The 15,297-nt window shown below is 59.0% G+C and overlaps 5 protein-coding genes across 5 annotated transcripts; 2 read left to right on the top strand and 3 right to left on the bottom strand.

Annotated features, from left to right (window-relative positions):
- Positions 1 to 1,839: 1,839 nt before the first annotated feature.
- Positions 1,840 to 3,485, top strand: D7B24_000339 (uncharacterized protein; the record flags this gene model as incomplete). The annotated part of the gene is made up of 2 exons (XM_028634597.1): positions 1,840 to 2,302; positions 2,371 to 3,485. The coding sequence occupies 2 exons, from the start codon at positions 1,840 to 1,842 to the stop codon at positions 3,483 to 3,485; spliced, it is 1,578 nt and encodes a 525-aa protein (XP_028492717.1).
- A 1,686-nt stretch (positions 3,486 to 5,171) lies between these two features.
- On the bottom strand, positions 5,172 to 6,607 carry D7B24_000338 (uncharacterized protein; the record flags this gene model as incomplete). The annotated part of the gene is made up of 2 exons (XM_028634596.1): positions 5,172 to 6,431; positions 6,506 to 6,607. The coding sequence occupies 2 exons, from the start codon at positions 6,605 to 6,607 to the stop codon at positions 5,172 to 5,174; spliced, it is 1,362 nt and encodes a 453-aa protein (XP_028492716.1).
- A 1,734-nt stretch (positions 6,608 to 8,341) lies between these two features.
- On the bottom strand, positions 8,342 to 11,326 carry D7B24_000337 (uncharacterized protein; the record flags this gene model as incomplete). Its single annotated transcript, XM_028634595.1, has 3 exons — positions 8,342 to 9,011; positions 9,069 to 9,587; positions 10,407 to 11,326. 3 exons carry the CDS (start codon positions 11,324 to 11,326, stop codon positions 8,342 to 8,344), a joined length of 2,109 nt encoding a protein of 702 aa, XP_028492715.1.
- Positions 11,327 to 12,278: 952 nt separating this feature from the next.
- D7B24_000336 (uncharacterized protein) lies at positions 12,279 to 12,628 on the top strand (the record flags this gene model as incomplete). The annotated part of the gene is made up of 2 exons (XM_028634594.1): positions 12,279 to 12,432; positions 12,483 to 12,628. The coding sequence occupies 2 exons, from the start codon at positions 12,279 to 12,281 to the stop codon at positions 12,626 to 12,628; spliced, it is 300 nt and encodes a 99-aa protein (XP_028492714.1).
- Positions 12,629 to 12,729: 101 nt separating this feature from the next.
- Positions 12,730 to 14,453, bottom strand: D7B24_000335 (uncharacterized protein; the record flags this gene model as incomplete). Its single annotated transcript, XM_028634593.1, has 3 exons — positions 12,730 to 13,988; positions 14,048 to 14,218; positions 14,273 to 14,453. 3 exons carry the CDS (start codon positions 14,451 to 14,453, stop codon positions 12,730 to 12,732), a joined length of 1,611 nt encoding a protein of 536 aa, XP_028492713.1.
- Positions 14,454 to 15,297: the final 844 nt, after the last annotated feature.

Here is a 15,297-nt window from a genome sequence, read left to right as displayed (position 1 = left end):
ACGACGGTCTGAGTCGGATGAACTCAACGGCAGTTGGTGTGGAACCATGGTATATATCTTATGATTTTGGTCAGCAAGAACAGCCTCATGTCCCCCCCTCATCAGCAACGCCCCTATGTACACTTTTGCCCTGCAGCAGCAATTCCTGCATTTCCCCCGACGCTGTCGCAGCCCTTGCTTTCTTGGCCCTTCCAGATGGTAGAATCATTGCAGGGGCTTCGGAGGTCTGTCTGAATGTCACGCTAGAGAGCGAAGCTAAAGACCGTTTGGGGTATCTCCCGAGCGGCAGAAACATCCTCAAATCCCGCTGTGGCGGCTTTCTGATGCGCCCGGGTCATCCGGGGCGCGGGCTTCGACTTGCCGACAGCGGCAGGCTAGAGGTGTCAGAAGGATACCACACCAGCTGATGTCTGGTCGACTCCTGTGGCGGTGGCACATGTTTCGACCTGAGGTGAACATCCGCATCTCTCTCGGGAGCAGATCTGCAATTGCTGTGCTACAGGGCTACCACACCAACACGTGTGTAGGATTGAGCTGGTGATCTTAGACAATGGGACGAACCGCCCCTGACTCGACGTGATGACTATCGAAATCGGTCCACGTTCTGCAGGGTCCTCCAGTGCCGACTCCTCGGGACTCACTGGTGACTGAACTTAATAAACTTTTAGGCAGCAAAGGCACATGGCGTTCGTTTTTGACGAGTCTTGCTCTACCTTCTTGGCATTGAGCTCGTACGGGCGACACGTCCTACTTCGTCGTGCCATTGCTACCCGACCCTCCTCCACTCGTACCAAGAGGCCGGGGTAGAGAGCACCGGTTGAAGAAGTGGCTTGAACCTTGGGGCCTTGCATGGAAGTTTTGGGTGAAGATCTACCGAATTGACGGAAGCGAAGCCTATCAAGCCCATGGGGCCGTGGGGGGATATCCTGCCGCGACTCGCGCGTTGCCTCGAGCCCCTGTCCCTGGATCGGGCGGTGCTCTCTGATTCTGCAGGCACAATCTCGCTTTTGGCCTTTTTTAATTCCGTCAGGTCCCTCGGCTCGATGATGAGAAAGTGAAGGATGCATACCAAACGAGGGGACGACACAGGTGGGGGGTTAGCATTGATCGATGCTTGGGTTGGGGGCGGAAGCTTGTTGTGTGGAACTTGATCCGTGTCCCATCCAGCATTGACAGGCCCGAAAAATGCTTCTAGGGTGCTCAATGGCAGAAAAGGTGGTGCTTGGCATGCTTCGCCACATACAGCATGGGCCTTGGTCTTACGATACTGGCTTCCAACTTATACCTGAACAAGAAGGCGTCGTGTCTCTGCCGGGTTAGCGTATTGAAAAGAGTCTGTCTCGGCAAGGCCTAGAGTCAACGCCATGTGCCAGCTTGCAGAGCAGAATGTCTACTGTGCTACCTGTCTGTAAGCAGTGATCTCTACCTGTAAGCAGTGATCTTCAATGTGGCTTTCAAGGATATACGCTTACATGATGCCACGGGCCCAGTCCTAAGCCCCGTCATCAAGGACGTTTTGCCTCTTTCGATGCAATTTCCACCGGCCGGGGGGCGACACAACCACGCCATTCCCCTCCAACAGCAGAGTACGTCCAGTAAGAATCACCAACACTTCGCATGCGAAGAACAAGGTTGTTGTGATTTGCAAAAACGGCGCCCCACCAATCAAGCCAGATATTAAATACATGGCCGAAGCGCACGACGCACACGGAGTTGACTTGCCAGAGCAGGATACCCGTTGCGCGTCTTCCCTCTGTCAACACCCCTCCACCGCCTAGACAAGGCCAGGTTGAGTGAGACGGCCAAAGTACCCAGTTCACAGCCCACATCTTGTCTATTATGGTTTCATTTTCCCCGGCACAGGCCCTCAGCGTGGCGCTGGCCTTCTGGGTCAGCTCGGTCGCCGGCACTGCTTGTAACCCTCACGGCTACCTGACAGTAGCAACGACAAACGGACCTGTTACTGGCCACCTCGCCCCCAATGCTTCGTGTGTCGTTGAGTACCTGGGCGTGCCCTATGCGAAGCCTCCCGTGGGGGACCTGAGGTTTGCGCCGCCCCAGAAAATCAGCGCTCGCAAGGCGTATGAGGCTGCCAACTTTGGCTTCGACTGCCCGTTGTCCGCGTCGCCGACGCCAGACTTTCCCGGCTTCACGCCGCAGGCTCGTCGCATCGTCTCCTTTTTCGCCTCTGGTGCGGGCACGCCGCAGAGCGAGGACTGTCTGACGCTCAATGTCTGGGCGAAACCCACGGCACGGTCGACGAGGGCAGCAAAGCCCGTCGTCGTCTTCTTCTACGGTGGACGTACGTAACCTACCCTTCTTATTCTCCCTCCATCCTGTTGGTAGCCCCTCATGTCTGACAAATCCTAGGGTTCGCCATTGGCAACACCAACAGCCCCTTCTACACGGGCAAGTACTTTGCTGAGGCCGAGGACGTCATTGTCGTGACGGTCAACTACCGCCTGAACATCTTTGGCTTCCCCGGCATCCCCGGCCAGCCGCAGAACCTCGGCCTCCGCGACCAGCGGGCAGCCGTCGAATGGATCCGTGACAACATCAAGCGCTTCGGTGGCGATCCCACCAAGATCACCATTACCGGCCAGTCCTCAGGCGGCGTGGCTGTCGACTACTGGACATACGCCTACCGCCGCGACCCCATCGCCAACGGCATCATCGCGCCTTCAGGCAACGCCTTCAGCTTCCCCGTCAACGCGCCCGGCGTTCCGCAGCGCAACTGGGAGACGGTCGTCAGCGCTGTGGGTTGCAGCTCGGCCGCCAATGTTCTCGCCTGCATGCGCGCTGCCGACTGGCAGGCCATCCGCCCCGCTGCCGCCGCCGTGCGCCCGACCGCCAGCAGCAGTGTGCTCCGCTCGATCCCGCCCTTTTACCCGACGCCCGACGGCACTCTTGTCTTTGAGGACTACGTGTCGCTGACGGCGGCCGGCGCCTTTGCCCGTCTGCCGGTGCTCCTCGGCAACACGGCCAACGAGGACGGCTACTACCGCATCCCGGCCTTCCGCGCCGGCACTGTCCCCACAGACGCCCAGGTGACGGCCTTCCTCCTCGAGTCCTTCACCTGCCCCGTCTCCTACCAGGCCGCCGCCCGCGCCGCCCGCGCCGTCCCCGCCTGGGCGTACCGCTACCTCGCCGACTGGGACAACACGCGCCTCTACCCGACGAGCGGCGCCTACCACGGCGTCGACCTGCACATGATCTTCGGCGCCTCCGCCGACACGAGCGGCCTCGCGACCACCGCCGACCAGGAGAAGCTGACGCGCGTCATGCAAAGCGGGTGGTTCGCCTTTGCCGATGATCCCTGGCGCGGCCTCAGCAGGCTTGGCTGGCCGACGTTTGACCGCCAGACCAAGTCGCTGCTGCTCCTGGGCGAGAACAACTCGCCCGTGCCGAGGCTCGTCAAGCCGTCCGAGTTTGACGCGCCATGCTCGACCGTCACATTGGGCGCTCTAGGAACGCCTTCGTCGTAAGGGGGTTGGGCTTGTGAATGGAAATGCTGCATCGCATATGGTCCCGTACTTATATAATGTATAAATGCAAAAACACCTCGGTCGAAATGACTTTTCTCGTTTGTCTGTGTCCTAGTGCTCATGCCTTACCTCATCACTCATCACGATCTATCTGCGAAAAGTCAAAGCCCCATGACCTTTCTCCCTCCGACCAGAATACCAAGGGACTATACAAAATCTCCGTGAGTTGCTGCCGACACTCACCAATGCCCAGGTGCTCCGGCGTGTCAGGCTCTTCGGACGCTGAGCCCGGCGGAGGATCTCCACGTCTCCTCGGAGACTCTTCTGGGCATGACAACAGGCACGGAAGAGACGAGTCGGGGCAGGCCAAGAGGGCACATGCGGCGAGTCTGATGAAATACTTTGATATCATAGCTTTCACGTCGTCTTGCTGATGGGTGCTTTTGGGCTGTATAATGATATGACGGTTTTCGACGCACTAGCCGTGGTGAGCTGTCTGCCTTTGTATTATGAGTGTTTTCAAACACGCCACAGTAGCGTTATTGACGGTTCTGTGGCACGCGTTCCATGTACACCCCTATTCCGAAGACGTTCCCGAAAATAGTCCCGGCCGAGAGTCGCCATACAGCCTTAAACCTGCAGGTCATCCGATGGGTCAAGATGCCAAGACGTTCCCTCCGGGGTAGTTATTTTTGAAGTGCACGCCACGAGAGATTCCATGACCACGTGCGGCGAGCATCGGAGCTGGCATGTCAGGAATGAATATGCGGGCCTACAGCCTGGCGTGAAGGTGCCGACGCTGTGGCGACGCGTAAAAGTTGCGCGACATTGCCCTGGAATAGGTTCAGCCAAGGATCAGCTTAGGCCTGTGTGATATCGTAGTTGAAGGCCCGCTCGTTCGCTGACTCGTAGCTTGAACTTCTGCCCTCGTCTAGTCTCTGGCCTGCCTTGCCAACCCGTACTCGTGTCCACGCGTTGACGTATTTCGGCTTTAGCTTTGTATGCTGGAGTTCCAAACGCCCTGGGAGTGTCGATGGTCAGCAGAGAGGACATCAAATCAGGCTGTAAGAAAAGTCCTTTGCCAACTCTGATCAGGCAATCAAGAAGCTATATTTTATTATGACCTGTGCTAAGGTAAATGGAAAGAATCCTCCATCAATCGGCACGGAAATTTCGTTGCTAAATTTGGACACTCAAGTACACGTCGAAGATAGCACTCTACAAGTACTGCCTTTCATACCTGCGCAGACATCGCTTCTTGGACCAGTCAGAGTTGTGCGCCACGCGATCTCGCCGTCTTGTGTCCCTGGTCTTCCACATGACCGCAAGGCCCCGTCAGTCTCGGACACATTTCACTCAAAGCATGCGCGAGGAAGATAGGATTGCGTAGGATAAAAGCTGCATCCCACTCGAGACACTAAGATGCAGCCAAGAGAGGAGAGAAATGCTGCACCAGTCCCTGGCTGGATCAGCCACAAATGAATCGCATTTGACATGTCTCCGGACAAGAGAAAAAATGCCATTAAATTTCCGTCTTTGATCGACAACTTCAGGTTGAAAGTAAAAACGCTCAAGAAATCATGGCTCGCCGGCCGATCGCTATTCAGAACCGTGGGGGTCGCCGCCCCATAGAAGACGCCCACTCTGTTGACCGAATCGAAGAACTCTGATATTTCTTGCACCTCGTCAAGATGAATAACCATATTCACGCCAATCCCAACCTCGCCCAGCATGGGTCCAAGACGAGCATGTTACGCACACATGCTTCTGGCTCTTCGCCGAACCAGCTTGCTCAACAGTGTCAGCGTGGTTACGCTTCCCCGTGCCGTGGCCGACCTGTTCTTCAGGTCTCGCCTGTCGGCCACCAACGCTTTGCGCCTCATTCTCTAACCACCTGCTGATGGCAGGATCATGACATGCGGCGTGGCCGAGGAGAGCATGCTTGACGAAGCGCACCTGCTCGGCTACCTCGGAATACTGCGACTGCAGGGCCGAGTGCTCAGCCTCGACGCGCTGGCCCGCTGCCTGCAGGTCGGCGGCAGCCGATTTTTGTTTGCGCCAGTTGCGGGCCGAGGCGAGACGGTGGCGCTCACGGGAGGCAGGTCGATGCTCGGCGGCCGGCGAGGGAGGAGTCATGTCGTCGAGGCCAGCCAGAGAGGTCGAGGGGGACAAGGGAGGCGTTGGCGCAGTCAGTACTGCATTGTCTGGCGCCGAGACGGGTGAGATGGCGGCATACGCAGGTTTGTCGGGATGATAGACGTCCCATGGCTGGTCGACGCCAGCCTGCGGCACGCCCATGGTGTTGTTGGCCATGTTGTAGGCATCTGGGTTGTGCAATGTGAACATGGGGTTGACGTCTTGGCCCAGCGATGTCGCATCGAGGCCGGCAGAAAAAGAGCGTGTCGATTCGGACGGGGCCATGGAACCGACGCCTTGAGCCTGGGGGATTCCAGACCAGGGCAGGAAGAAGCCAGGGCCATACCCGACTGAAGACACGTTGGTGGCATTGAGCAGAGGCACAGCCTGTGGCGACACGGTAGAATCGGCCTGCAAGAGATCGGTGGCCAGCTGCCTAGATCCAGGGTAAGACTGCGCAGACCCGGAGTTCGGCTCGACAAAGGCACCATTGGCGTCGGGCAGATGGTAGGCGTCGAAGGAGGGAGACTGGTGCCGTGATGAGGGCGAGGCTGTTGAGACTGCGTGGTGACGTTCGTGCGTGCTGTTGACTGAGCTCTGCGGCGACAGGAGGGCAAGCTGGGGTTGATCTTGGTTGGAGTTGGTGTCCTGGCGGCGCAGTTCCTCAATGGCCTTGTCCTTTTCCAGGTTCTTCTGTCTCAGAACTGCAATCTCATCGCGCAGGCTTCGTTTGGTGCGATAATGGCGACTCTCATAGATGCAGTCAATGTTTCGCTGGGCGCATCGCGTACATGGCCTGCCACCGCTGCACTGTGGGGCCGCGAATCAGTTGTGTGCCAATGGTAGGATGGGCGAGAGCCATAAAAACAGAGTTGAGGACATACCTTTGCCTTCTTGTCCCGGCATGTGTCACAGGCTTCACGCGTGCAGGCGCGCGGCTTTTGCGACAAGGGGGACGGCGGTGAGGACGTCGGGGTGGCTGTCATGGTGAGGAGGATGTTGGTTTTGGGGTTGATAGGCAGGCGGAGGGCGTCGCTGGTCGTGTTGCTTGTTTCGTTGGCAGGTGATACAGATAGATAGAGGGGCAGTATATGGGTCGGGTCAAATTACCCATGTTCCAAGGTCGACTGCCGGAAAAAGGGGGACAAATTAAGCGTGACAGGTTCCTACGGCCGACCTCCACGTCGCCTCTTTTATCAGGAACAAGCATCACTATCCACCCACACTCGCCTTGTCCTCCTGATCCGTGTAAGCATCATGGCAGTGAGTTCGAGTGGAATCCCGACCCTCGAGCGACGGCGGAGCGCATGCCTCGACAGGGTCCATTTTGTGACGACAAGGTGACGTGGGCCTCTCGGGACATGCGTGTCGGCATCCAGGCGGAGGCTAGGGATGGTGCGCACAGACAGAGATATGACGTTCTGGGTCGTTCATTTAGTTTGAAGGAATCGGCCAGTCGAAATGGGCAGAGTGGGTGACAAGGGCTGGCGTGACAATCATGGAGCATGGTCGTCGTTGTTCATGATGATTAGCTTTTTTGGCGTGCCATGTTGAGCTCGTCTCGTTGGTGGGGAAAGCGAGGGGGGGGCGGAGGGGCCAGGGAGGACGCACAGGCAACAGCCACCGGGGCACAACGTCAGGATGCATGGGGCAAGAGCGGGTCGTGGTGGGAAGCGACTCCATATTTAGGGCCCTCTATCACTTGGTGGTCCCAAGGCAGGTACCTTACCCCCTGAAGCACCATGGGAGGTAGACACGCTAGGAACCCGCACGAAGCAAGTACCGTTCCATTGCACGCACCGTTTACCGGCGCTCGGGTCCCCGCCACCCCGCGAACTGCTGTCAAAAGAGGTACGGAGAAGGTTCGGAGAGGGGGCCCTGGAGCTGGATGGCGGCTCCATGTCTGGTTATTTGCCCACCCGGTCCATGGACATCAGATTCATTGCATACACCTCGTGAGCCGAGACAAGGATGGAAGATGGCTTCGAGAATCCTGCTTGATTTTTCTGGATTTTTGAGAGGAGCGGGCGGCCAGCAATTCACAATGTCAAGGACCAGCCTGCGTACCTTTCGTCTCAACGTTGAGGTCTCGCCCCTGTACCCCGCCGCCCCCCCTCCATCCTGTCGCGCCGTTTCCATCAGGCTCCCCCCGACGGCAGATCTCCACGCTGGTCTTCATCCCATTCTGGTCCTCCATCATGTCACATCCTGATTCTTTGGCATCGAAGCACACTAGCCCACAGAGATCAGCACGTCGGAGACGACTCCGGCTCTCCCGGCACGTCGTCGGGTCCCCTGCCTTGAGCATGCAGCACACAGCTTTGGGGCACATTGGCGAATGTGATTTCACCGTGACATGGCAAAGATTTTTTTGATCCCCTCTCCAATGGTCATGCTTCCGGCATGCCTCCGTCATGGCGACCGTCTTCGGCCGTCATCTGCCCCGGCACTGGCGTTTTATGTACGGTACCTAGGTAGGTACCTTACGTCTACCTAGAGGTAGGCAAGTAGGAGAGAGGTAGGCAGGTAGGAGGGAGGCAGGTAGGAAGGAGGCAGGTCGGAAGGAGGCAGGTCGGAAGGAGGCAGGTCGATTCGCTCCTGACACGGACGCCCTGTGCTCCTCCGTCTCCAATGCTCTTTCCACGTTCCCAAACGCGACCCAGGCGGACTCAACTCAGCCGGACCCAACTCCGTACATCTGCCCTCTTCCCTACTCTCCATCACAGCCTCGTCACCCTCCCCACGCCGAGACCGAGCTTCTCCTCCAGTAATCGGACGCCGTGCTCCGCCGAGCCCCAGGAGGCCTGATAGCCCGCGCCAGAGTGCCCGTAATTGTGCAGTACAACAAGAGCGGCCGAGGCCCCGCCTCCGCCAGACGCACCCTCGCGCTTGACCTCGTCCTCGTCCTCGCCCTCAACCTCGACCTCGACCCTCGGCCCCCCCTTGCGCCCAGGCCGCAGCCCGACGCCCTGCCGAATGATCTTGAGATCCTCCGGTCTCCCGAGTTCCGGCGCCAGCGCGCAGCACCGTCGCATGATATCCTGCGCCAGCGCCTCGTCGACCTCGCCGCTCCAGTTGCCGTCCTGCCGACACCCGCCGAGCACGACGCCCCCCGCCATGGGCCGCTGGAATACGTACGTCGTGTCGTTGTCGACGCGCCGCGGCGACCGAAAGTACATGCGCCGCAGCGGCTGCAGCGGCTGCTCGACGAGCACCGTCTGGCCGCGCGTCGGGTACATGGCCTTGTCCTCGACGCCACCGAGCGAGTGCGAGCCGAGGCCTGTGCAGTTGAGGACCGCCGTGACGTCTGCGGCGATGCGCGCCTCGCGGATGTGCGTGATGCGGCGCCGGTCGAGCGTCACGTTGCCCTGGCGGCACTTTTCGAGGAGCCTTGCCTGTGAGATTAGACCGGGGATTGGACGTCGTGAAAAGGGAGAAAGAAAATACAACGGGGACAGAGTACGAAGGGAGGAAACAGGAACGCACCACTGCAGGTAGATCTGCGTGTTGATCACAAACGTCCGCGGCACGTCGAGCCCAAACGCCGCCCGCGCCGGCAGCGCCCCCTGCGCCACCGCCTTCACGCCGCCCACGAGCTCGTCATACCACAGCTTGCCCGTGCCCTCGCTCAGGATGGCGGCGTCCTCTATCTTTTGGTCGAAGATCATGCGCAGCGGCGACCACTGGATGCCCGCCTCGGGGCTCTGGCGCACAATGGCGGCGAAGCGCTCGTAGGTCACGCGGTCGAACGACTCGAGCAGCCCATCGTCGGTGGCCGCCGAGCACCAGTTGCCGCCGGCCCAGGGGGAGCAGTAGTCGATGTTGTAGTCGCCCGGGAAGTCGGCCGCGAGGATGGTGATGCGCGCCGACGGGTGCCGGGCGCGCAGCGTCAGGGCCGTCGTGAGGCCGATAACGCCGGCGCCGAGAACGACAAGGTGGGGTCCCGTCATTCCGTTGACCGACTGACTGTGCTTCAATGTGCCTCTTGGTGTTGGCTGTGTGCTGATTTGCTGCTCTGTGTTGCTTGCTCAAACTGCTCGTGCAAGCCAGTTCGTCGTGTGTCTCGTTTTGCTCTCATGGACGAGGCGCTCTTATGTGTGCAGCTTCGCACACGCGGACTAGCCGGTATCGGTTTCGCCATGGTGTTCAGCGATGCTATCTCCAGTTTTTATCCTGGCATCCCGCTGCCCGAACGAGGCTAGCGACCGGCCGGCCGCCTTGGACCCTGAGTCGTGCGCTGGTGACGAAGCCGTGGGCGTCGTTGGTGGGCGTGTATGCTCGGCAAAGTGCTTAATTTTGCCGAAATGTGGGGGTTCCGATTCGGCGCGCTGGTTGGTGTTGCCGATGAATTGTACGACTCTTGACGGCGAAAATGTCGTGATGCCGAACTGACGCCAAGTCAATGCGCCGCGCTGGACGTTGTGCCTAAGAAGATCACGCGTGAACAGAAATAGCAAGCAGAATGCTTTCTTGGCATACATGGCCATCGGCTTTTTTTCCTCCTGATAGCGGCATCTGCAGTGACACGCTCTTGTTCATCTGATATGTTACTTTGTCGTCGGCATTCACGTCAGTAGCCCAACAATTCCATACCCGCCATTTGACTTTCACTGAAACAAATAATGTCAAAAATAGTAGTCTATGTGCATGCCGTGTCCCATGAATGTGCATCGTCTCATCGTATTTTCATCCAAGTCTTTCCGATCCCTTCTTAATATTATTCTTCCACCTCTCTGACCGGTAGCACAACTCCTCACGGGTGAAGCTCGAGGCACACCAGATCACTTCCTCGAGCCATGCGCGAATCGGTTCATGATCAAGCCGCCCACCATGCTCTTCAACATGGCCCCCTTGCTGAACCCCGAATCCTCTTCCTCCTTCCTCCCCCTGCGGTCATCATACCGGTCATCATACCGATCGTCATACCGATCCCGGCTCCGGCGATCATCCCGTCCCCCGTCATCCCCGCCATTCTTGAAAGCCGCGATGGCCGCCGCGCCCGCAGCCGCCGTCGCCACCCTCGGCGCCTTCTCCACCCACCGCCCCTTCTGGCTCCGCATCCGCCAGGCCTCGGCCGCCCCCGCCGCCAGCGCCGGCCCGATGGCCGCCATCATCTTGTCCTTGTTGCTCGACGTCGACGACGACCGCGCCCGGCCGCTGCTGCTGCTGCCGCCGCCGCCGTGGTCTCGGTCTCGATCCCTGTCGCGGCTGGGCTCGTCTCGCCCGCCGCCGCGCCGGTTCTCGCCTGCCCGAGGCGGGTAGTACCCGCGGCCCCGACCGGGCGGCTGCCTCTGCGTCTCGGACCGGCGCGGAGGCCGCCTCGACGATGATGATGAGGCGTAGCGGTCGTCTGGCGAGGACTCGTCTGACGAGTAGTCGCTGTAGCTGTCGCGGCGCCTGCGCGTCGGGCGGCGGGTGGGACCGTCAAGGGAACGGGCGCGGGGCGGGGCCTGGGCCGGGCGGTGGGCGTCGCGGCGGCGGGACGAGGATGATGCTTGGGGTGGTGGAGGTGGCGGGGAGTCCTGGTATGCGGGCGGCGAGGCGCGCCCCGTCGGGTCGTGGTCTGGCGCGACGTAGTCGTAGTCATCCGAGTTGTAGGACGGCGGTGCCCGTGGGCGGGGCGCGGCGCGGCGCGGGGGGCTTTCGTAGCCGTCGTAGTCGTAGTCGTCGGGCGGCGAGCGGCGGCGGTGGCGGGCCGATGACATTGGGGGCGGCGGCGTGTCTGGCTTCGCTGGTTTTTTCTTCTTCTTGGTTTTCGATAGAGGAACGCTAAGTAGGCGGCTAAGGTGGGCGGACTCGAATGGTGGCTCGGTGGCTTTGCTTCTGGTGAATGGGTGTCCGAAGTGACGAGTGTATCCAGAATGGTAGACGTCACGAATCGAACGGGATCAGTTCTGGTGCAAAGGGATGGGCGATGGATCCGATCCGGGGCCCCATGTCATTCTTAAGAGACATCATGACCAGCAAGTCAGCCCATTCGACGGGGGGGGGGGGGGGGGGTCTTGGCCCCTCTGGTGCCAGGGCAGACTCGAAAAGAGGGCTGCGTTTCACTCGGCAACGAGTGATGTAAATGTGGAGAGGCTGAGCATTGCTCGGCGGCCTTGTTACCGGCCGGCTGCCTCTTGAAAATGCAACCGACGTCACACCGGGCGTGCGAGGTGCTCGGTGAGGATTTGCTTGCTGTCGGTGAAAATTCTCACCGAACATCAACATCGACGCATCATGGAGACGGCCCCAATCGGGTAGTTCTGGGTTGATCGGCGCGATCCAAATTGGCAGGCTAGCTTGACTCATGATTCCCCATGAAATAGGGTCATGTCGTTTGAAGACCTAGGAGCATTTCCTCCTGGTGTTAGTGTGACAATAGACTGTAATCACAACAGACGATAATCGCAACAAGACACTGAACGTCCATCAGGGCGTCATAGACAGGTTGATGAACGGAATCTGAGTCAACCGGCATCATCAGCGATGCACCCTGGTGAGCGTCGGCTCACCTGTGGGAAGTGAGTATATGAACAGCGAGTAAGTGCCTCTAAGAAAGGGCCAAAAATCCTTAAGCCCCATCTTGTATTCCGCTCAACTAAATTCAGTCAGCGTTCATCAAATCAGCTGAACAAACCAACACACACCTTTGAGCCTTAAAAATATCAAATCATGTCTGACAGCTACAATAACGATGCCGGCGTCGACGTCAAGGACGACGAGTACGTTTCGCGCCAGGCCCGTGAGCCCATCACTGTCCAGTCCGACGACGCCAAGATCGAGGACCCCATCGACGAGAACACTGCCGATTCTGACGCGCAGCTTGGTATGTTGTCGCTCGCCGCGAATTGACCATGCGCGTGCTAACATAACCAGAACGCGACGACAAGGACGCCATCAACCCTGACAACATCATCGATGAACGCACACGCTCTGCTAAGCCCGAAGGCTCCTACCGCGAGCCCGGCGACGAGGAAGGTCTCCCTGGCCCCGAGGACGGCACATCTCAGGGCCGTGCCTAGTGCACCGATAGTCAGCAGCGTAGCCATGCACTTGTGAAGAAATACCATATTGAAATTCTTTTTAATGAATACCGTCAATCAGCCCACCATTTTCACGAGAGTTATTCTACCGGTCCGACATGCCCTCGCGTGCTGATCTTTTTGTACCTGATGACTTCGTGACCTTGCTCATCGTATTCCCTCTCCGCCACAATCTTATGCCCCCCGATGGACGGCCAAATCTTGGTCCAGCATAGCCACCAAAAGGCACCGAGAAGCAAAACGCCGACACCAACGACAGGGAAAACGTAGTACGGGTATCCATCCGGATCCGACGAGCCCGTCGGCGGGATAAAGGGCACGATGCACAAGAACGCATTGGCCAGGAGATACAAGACCGAAATGGGCAGGTACGTGTGCCACGGCGACGACCAGTTCTCCTTCTCGGTCCACTGCAGGTAAATAAGGCCGGCACAGACAAACGCGAGGACCCAGGCGCCGGGGTAGGTGTACAGATCGACGATGAAATTGTAGGCGGGCCCGGCCGGCGGCGCGACGAGCACAATGACGGTGACGATCCAGTGCAGGAACAGGGCGGCGGCGGGCGCGTTGAAGGGCCGGTTGGAGGCCCAGAAGCGGCTGAAGGGGAGAAGGCCCTCCTTGGCAAACTCCTGGTTGAGACGGGCGTGGGCAAAGCTGACGGCGAGGACGTTGCCGAGGTTGGAGATGCAGACAAATACCGGCAGGACGCGCGTGCCCGCGTTGTCACCAAACATGTTCCGGAAGTAAACGCCAGCAACAAGGGCTTCAGACGTCGCGAGCTGGCCCTTGGGAATGGCGGCAAAGTAAGCAATGTTCGCGAGGACGTAGAGAATCGTCACGCCGACGACGGCGAGGGGTGCCGCAATGGACAGCGTCCGCTTGGGGTCTTTCAGCTCGCCGACGACGTAGTTGGCGTTCTCCCATCCCTTGTAGCTGTACACGACGCGCAGCAGCGCGGTCGCGTAGCCGTAGGCACCGCCGTTGCCGTATCCGTCTCCTTCTTCGATGCGGAACGCGTTGCTGAAATTGTCGGGATCAGGGACGCGGCGGTGGCCAGCCAGAGCGGCAAAGCCCGAGAAGACAATGAACAGCAGGATGACGACTTTGAAGACGCCGAGGACGTTGATGAGGCGCAGTCCCCATTTGGGCGCGACGGCGTGAAGAAAGGTCGCAAAGGTCGCGCAGGCGACGGCGATGCCTCGAGCTGCCCAGCCATCGGGACTTTCGCTGCCGGAAGCGAAGAGGACGTATCGACCGAAGGCGAGGGAATTTCCAGACGAGAAGCCAAGCAGGATCATCTGCGAGGCAAGAACACACGTCGCAAGGTATTTAGGGTGACCTGGTGAGGGTAAGCGACCAAGTTTTGCCTCAGCGACGGGGGTAGGCAGAGTCACTGACGGTACACTCGCTCGAGATAGTTCTTTTCGCCTCCAGATCGGGGGATCGCGAGACCGAATTCGAGGAACACACTAATACCGCACATTGTGAGGATTCCGCCAATGACCCAGAGCATGAGACTGATGCCAACAGAGCCGGTCGCCGCGAAGACGCCAGAGGGGGTTGAAAATACTTGGGACAGGTAAGCTCGAGATCACGGAGCGACGTGCCGATTGAACAACATACTGCCGGTACCGATCATCTTGTTCAAGATGAGGAAGACAGCGCCTGTGATACCAATCTTGCGATCCTCAGTGTAGGCATAGACTTCACGGTGTCTGGTGCTGCCATCGCTCTCGTCCGAGTGGTAGGCGGGCGGACCAGGCTCCAGCCCCGACGGCTCGGGGGTGGTTTTCTTGTCGGCCATGGCTGGTCGGGGTTGTCGACTCGAAGGGGAAGGGATACGATGGTGGTGATGGGTGAGGCGGAGAGAGGGGGACCTGAGCGCAGAATCACCTCGTGAGACCCGTGTGGGCAGGCGCGACAGCTACTTGAGCTGTGCGGATAACAATGCTCGCGGGAAAGAGGAGCAGATCAGGTCATTTCCGACCAGCCGACGGCGCAACGGTCATCATATATACTCGGACACGAATGTGAGCTCCTAGGCACGCCATCCTTGTGCCACGTTGCGCAAGATTAAGACTTGGGGGCTTGCCGTCCTCAGGGTTCGAGAAAAACGGCCAAGAGCCACCCGCTATGCAGCGGCAGAACCTGGGCCAAAGCCGTCAGCAGTCAGCAGCCCGTGAAGGAAGAAGCGTGAGTGGTGAGCAGTCGTTGCTCCGGCTCAGGTTGGGGCGCGAGAACCAGGATCAAGGTGGTGTTTCTGATGTCATCCCTGCTCGACGCGGAGAGAGTCATGCGTCGAAGGATCAGCCGGGCCTATCAAAGAGCTTCCTGAAAGGGCAGGTCAATACAGTTCCAATGCTGGACATGTTTTTTCTTCGCGGGGGCCCAGGCAGACTCCGACATGGCTCGTTGTTGATGGGCTGTGTTTGGTAGCAAGAATGGGTGGAATTAGGCGGGCATCAATCTGAGGTGCGTAGGTTCGGGAGGAGGACCCGCCAAGCCGCTAGCTTGTACCCCAGCCAGTGATATGCACGATGAAGTATTAGCGTCCTCGCCGCTTTAGAGATGAACTTGCCTTGTCAGGGCTCAGCCACACAGGCCATACAGGCTACTTGACTCGATTCTGCCATGGAATACCAGGGCTA

The sequence above is a fragment of the Verticillium nonalfalfae genome (assembly GCF_003724135.2).
Source record: "Verticillium nonalfalfae strain VnAa140/NRRL 66861 chromosome Unknown scaffold_100, whole genome shotgun sequence".
Classification (NCBI taxonomy): Eukaryota; Fungi; Ascomycota; class Sordariomycetes; order Glomerellales; family Plectosphaerellaceae; genus Verticillium; species Verticillium nonalfalfae.
This window is presented reverse-complemented; position numbering and strand designations above follow the sequence as displayed.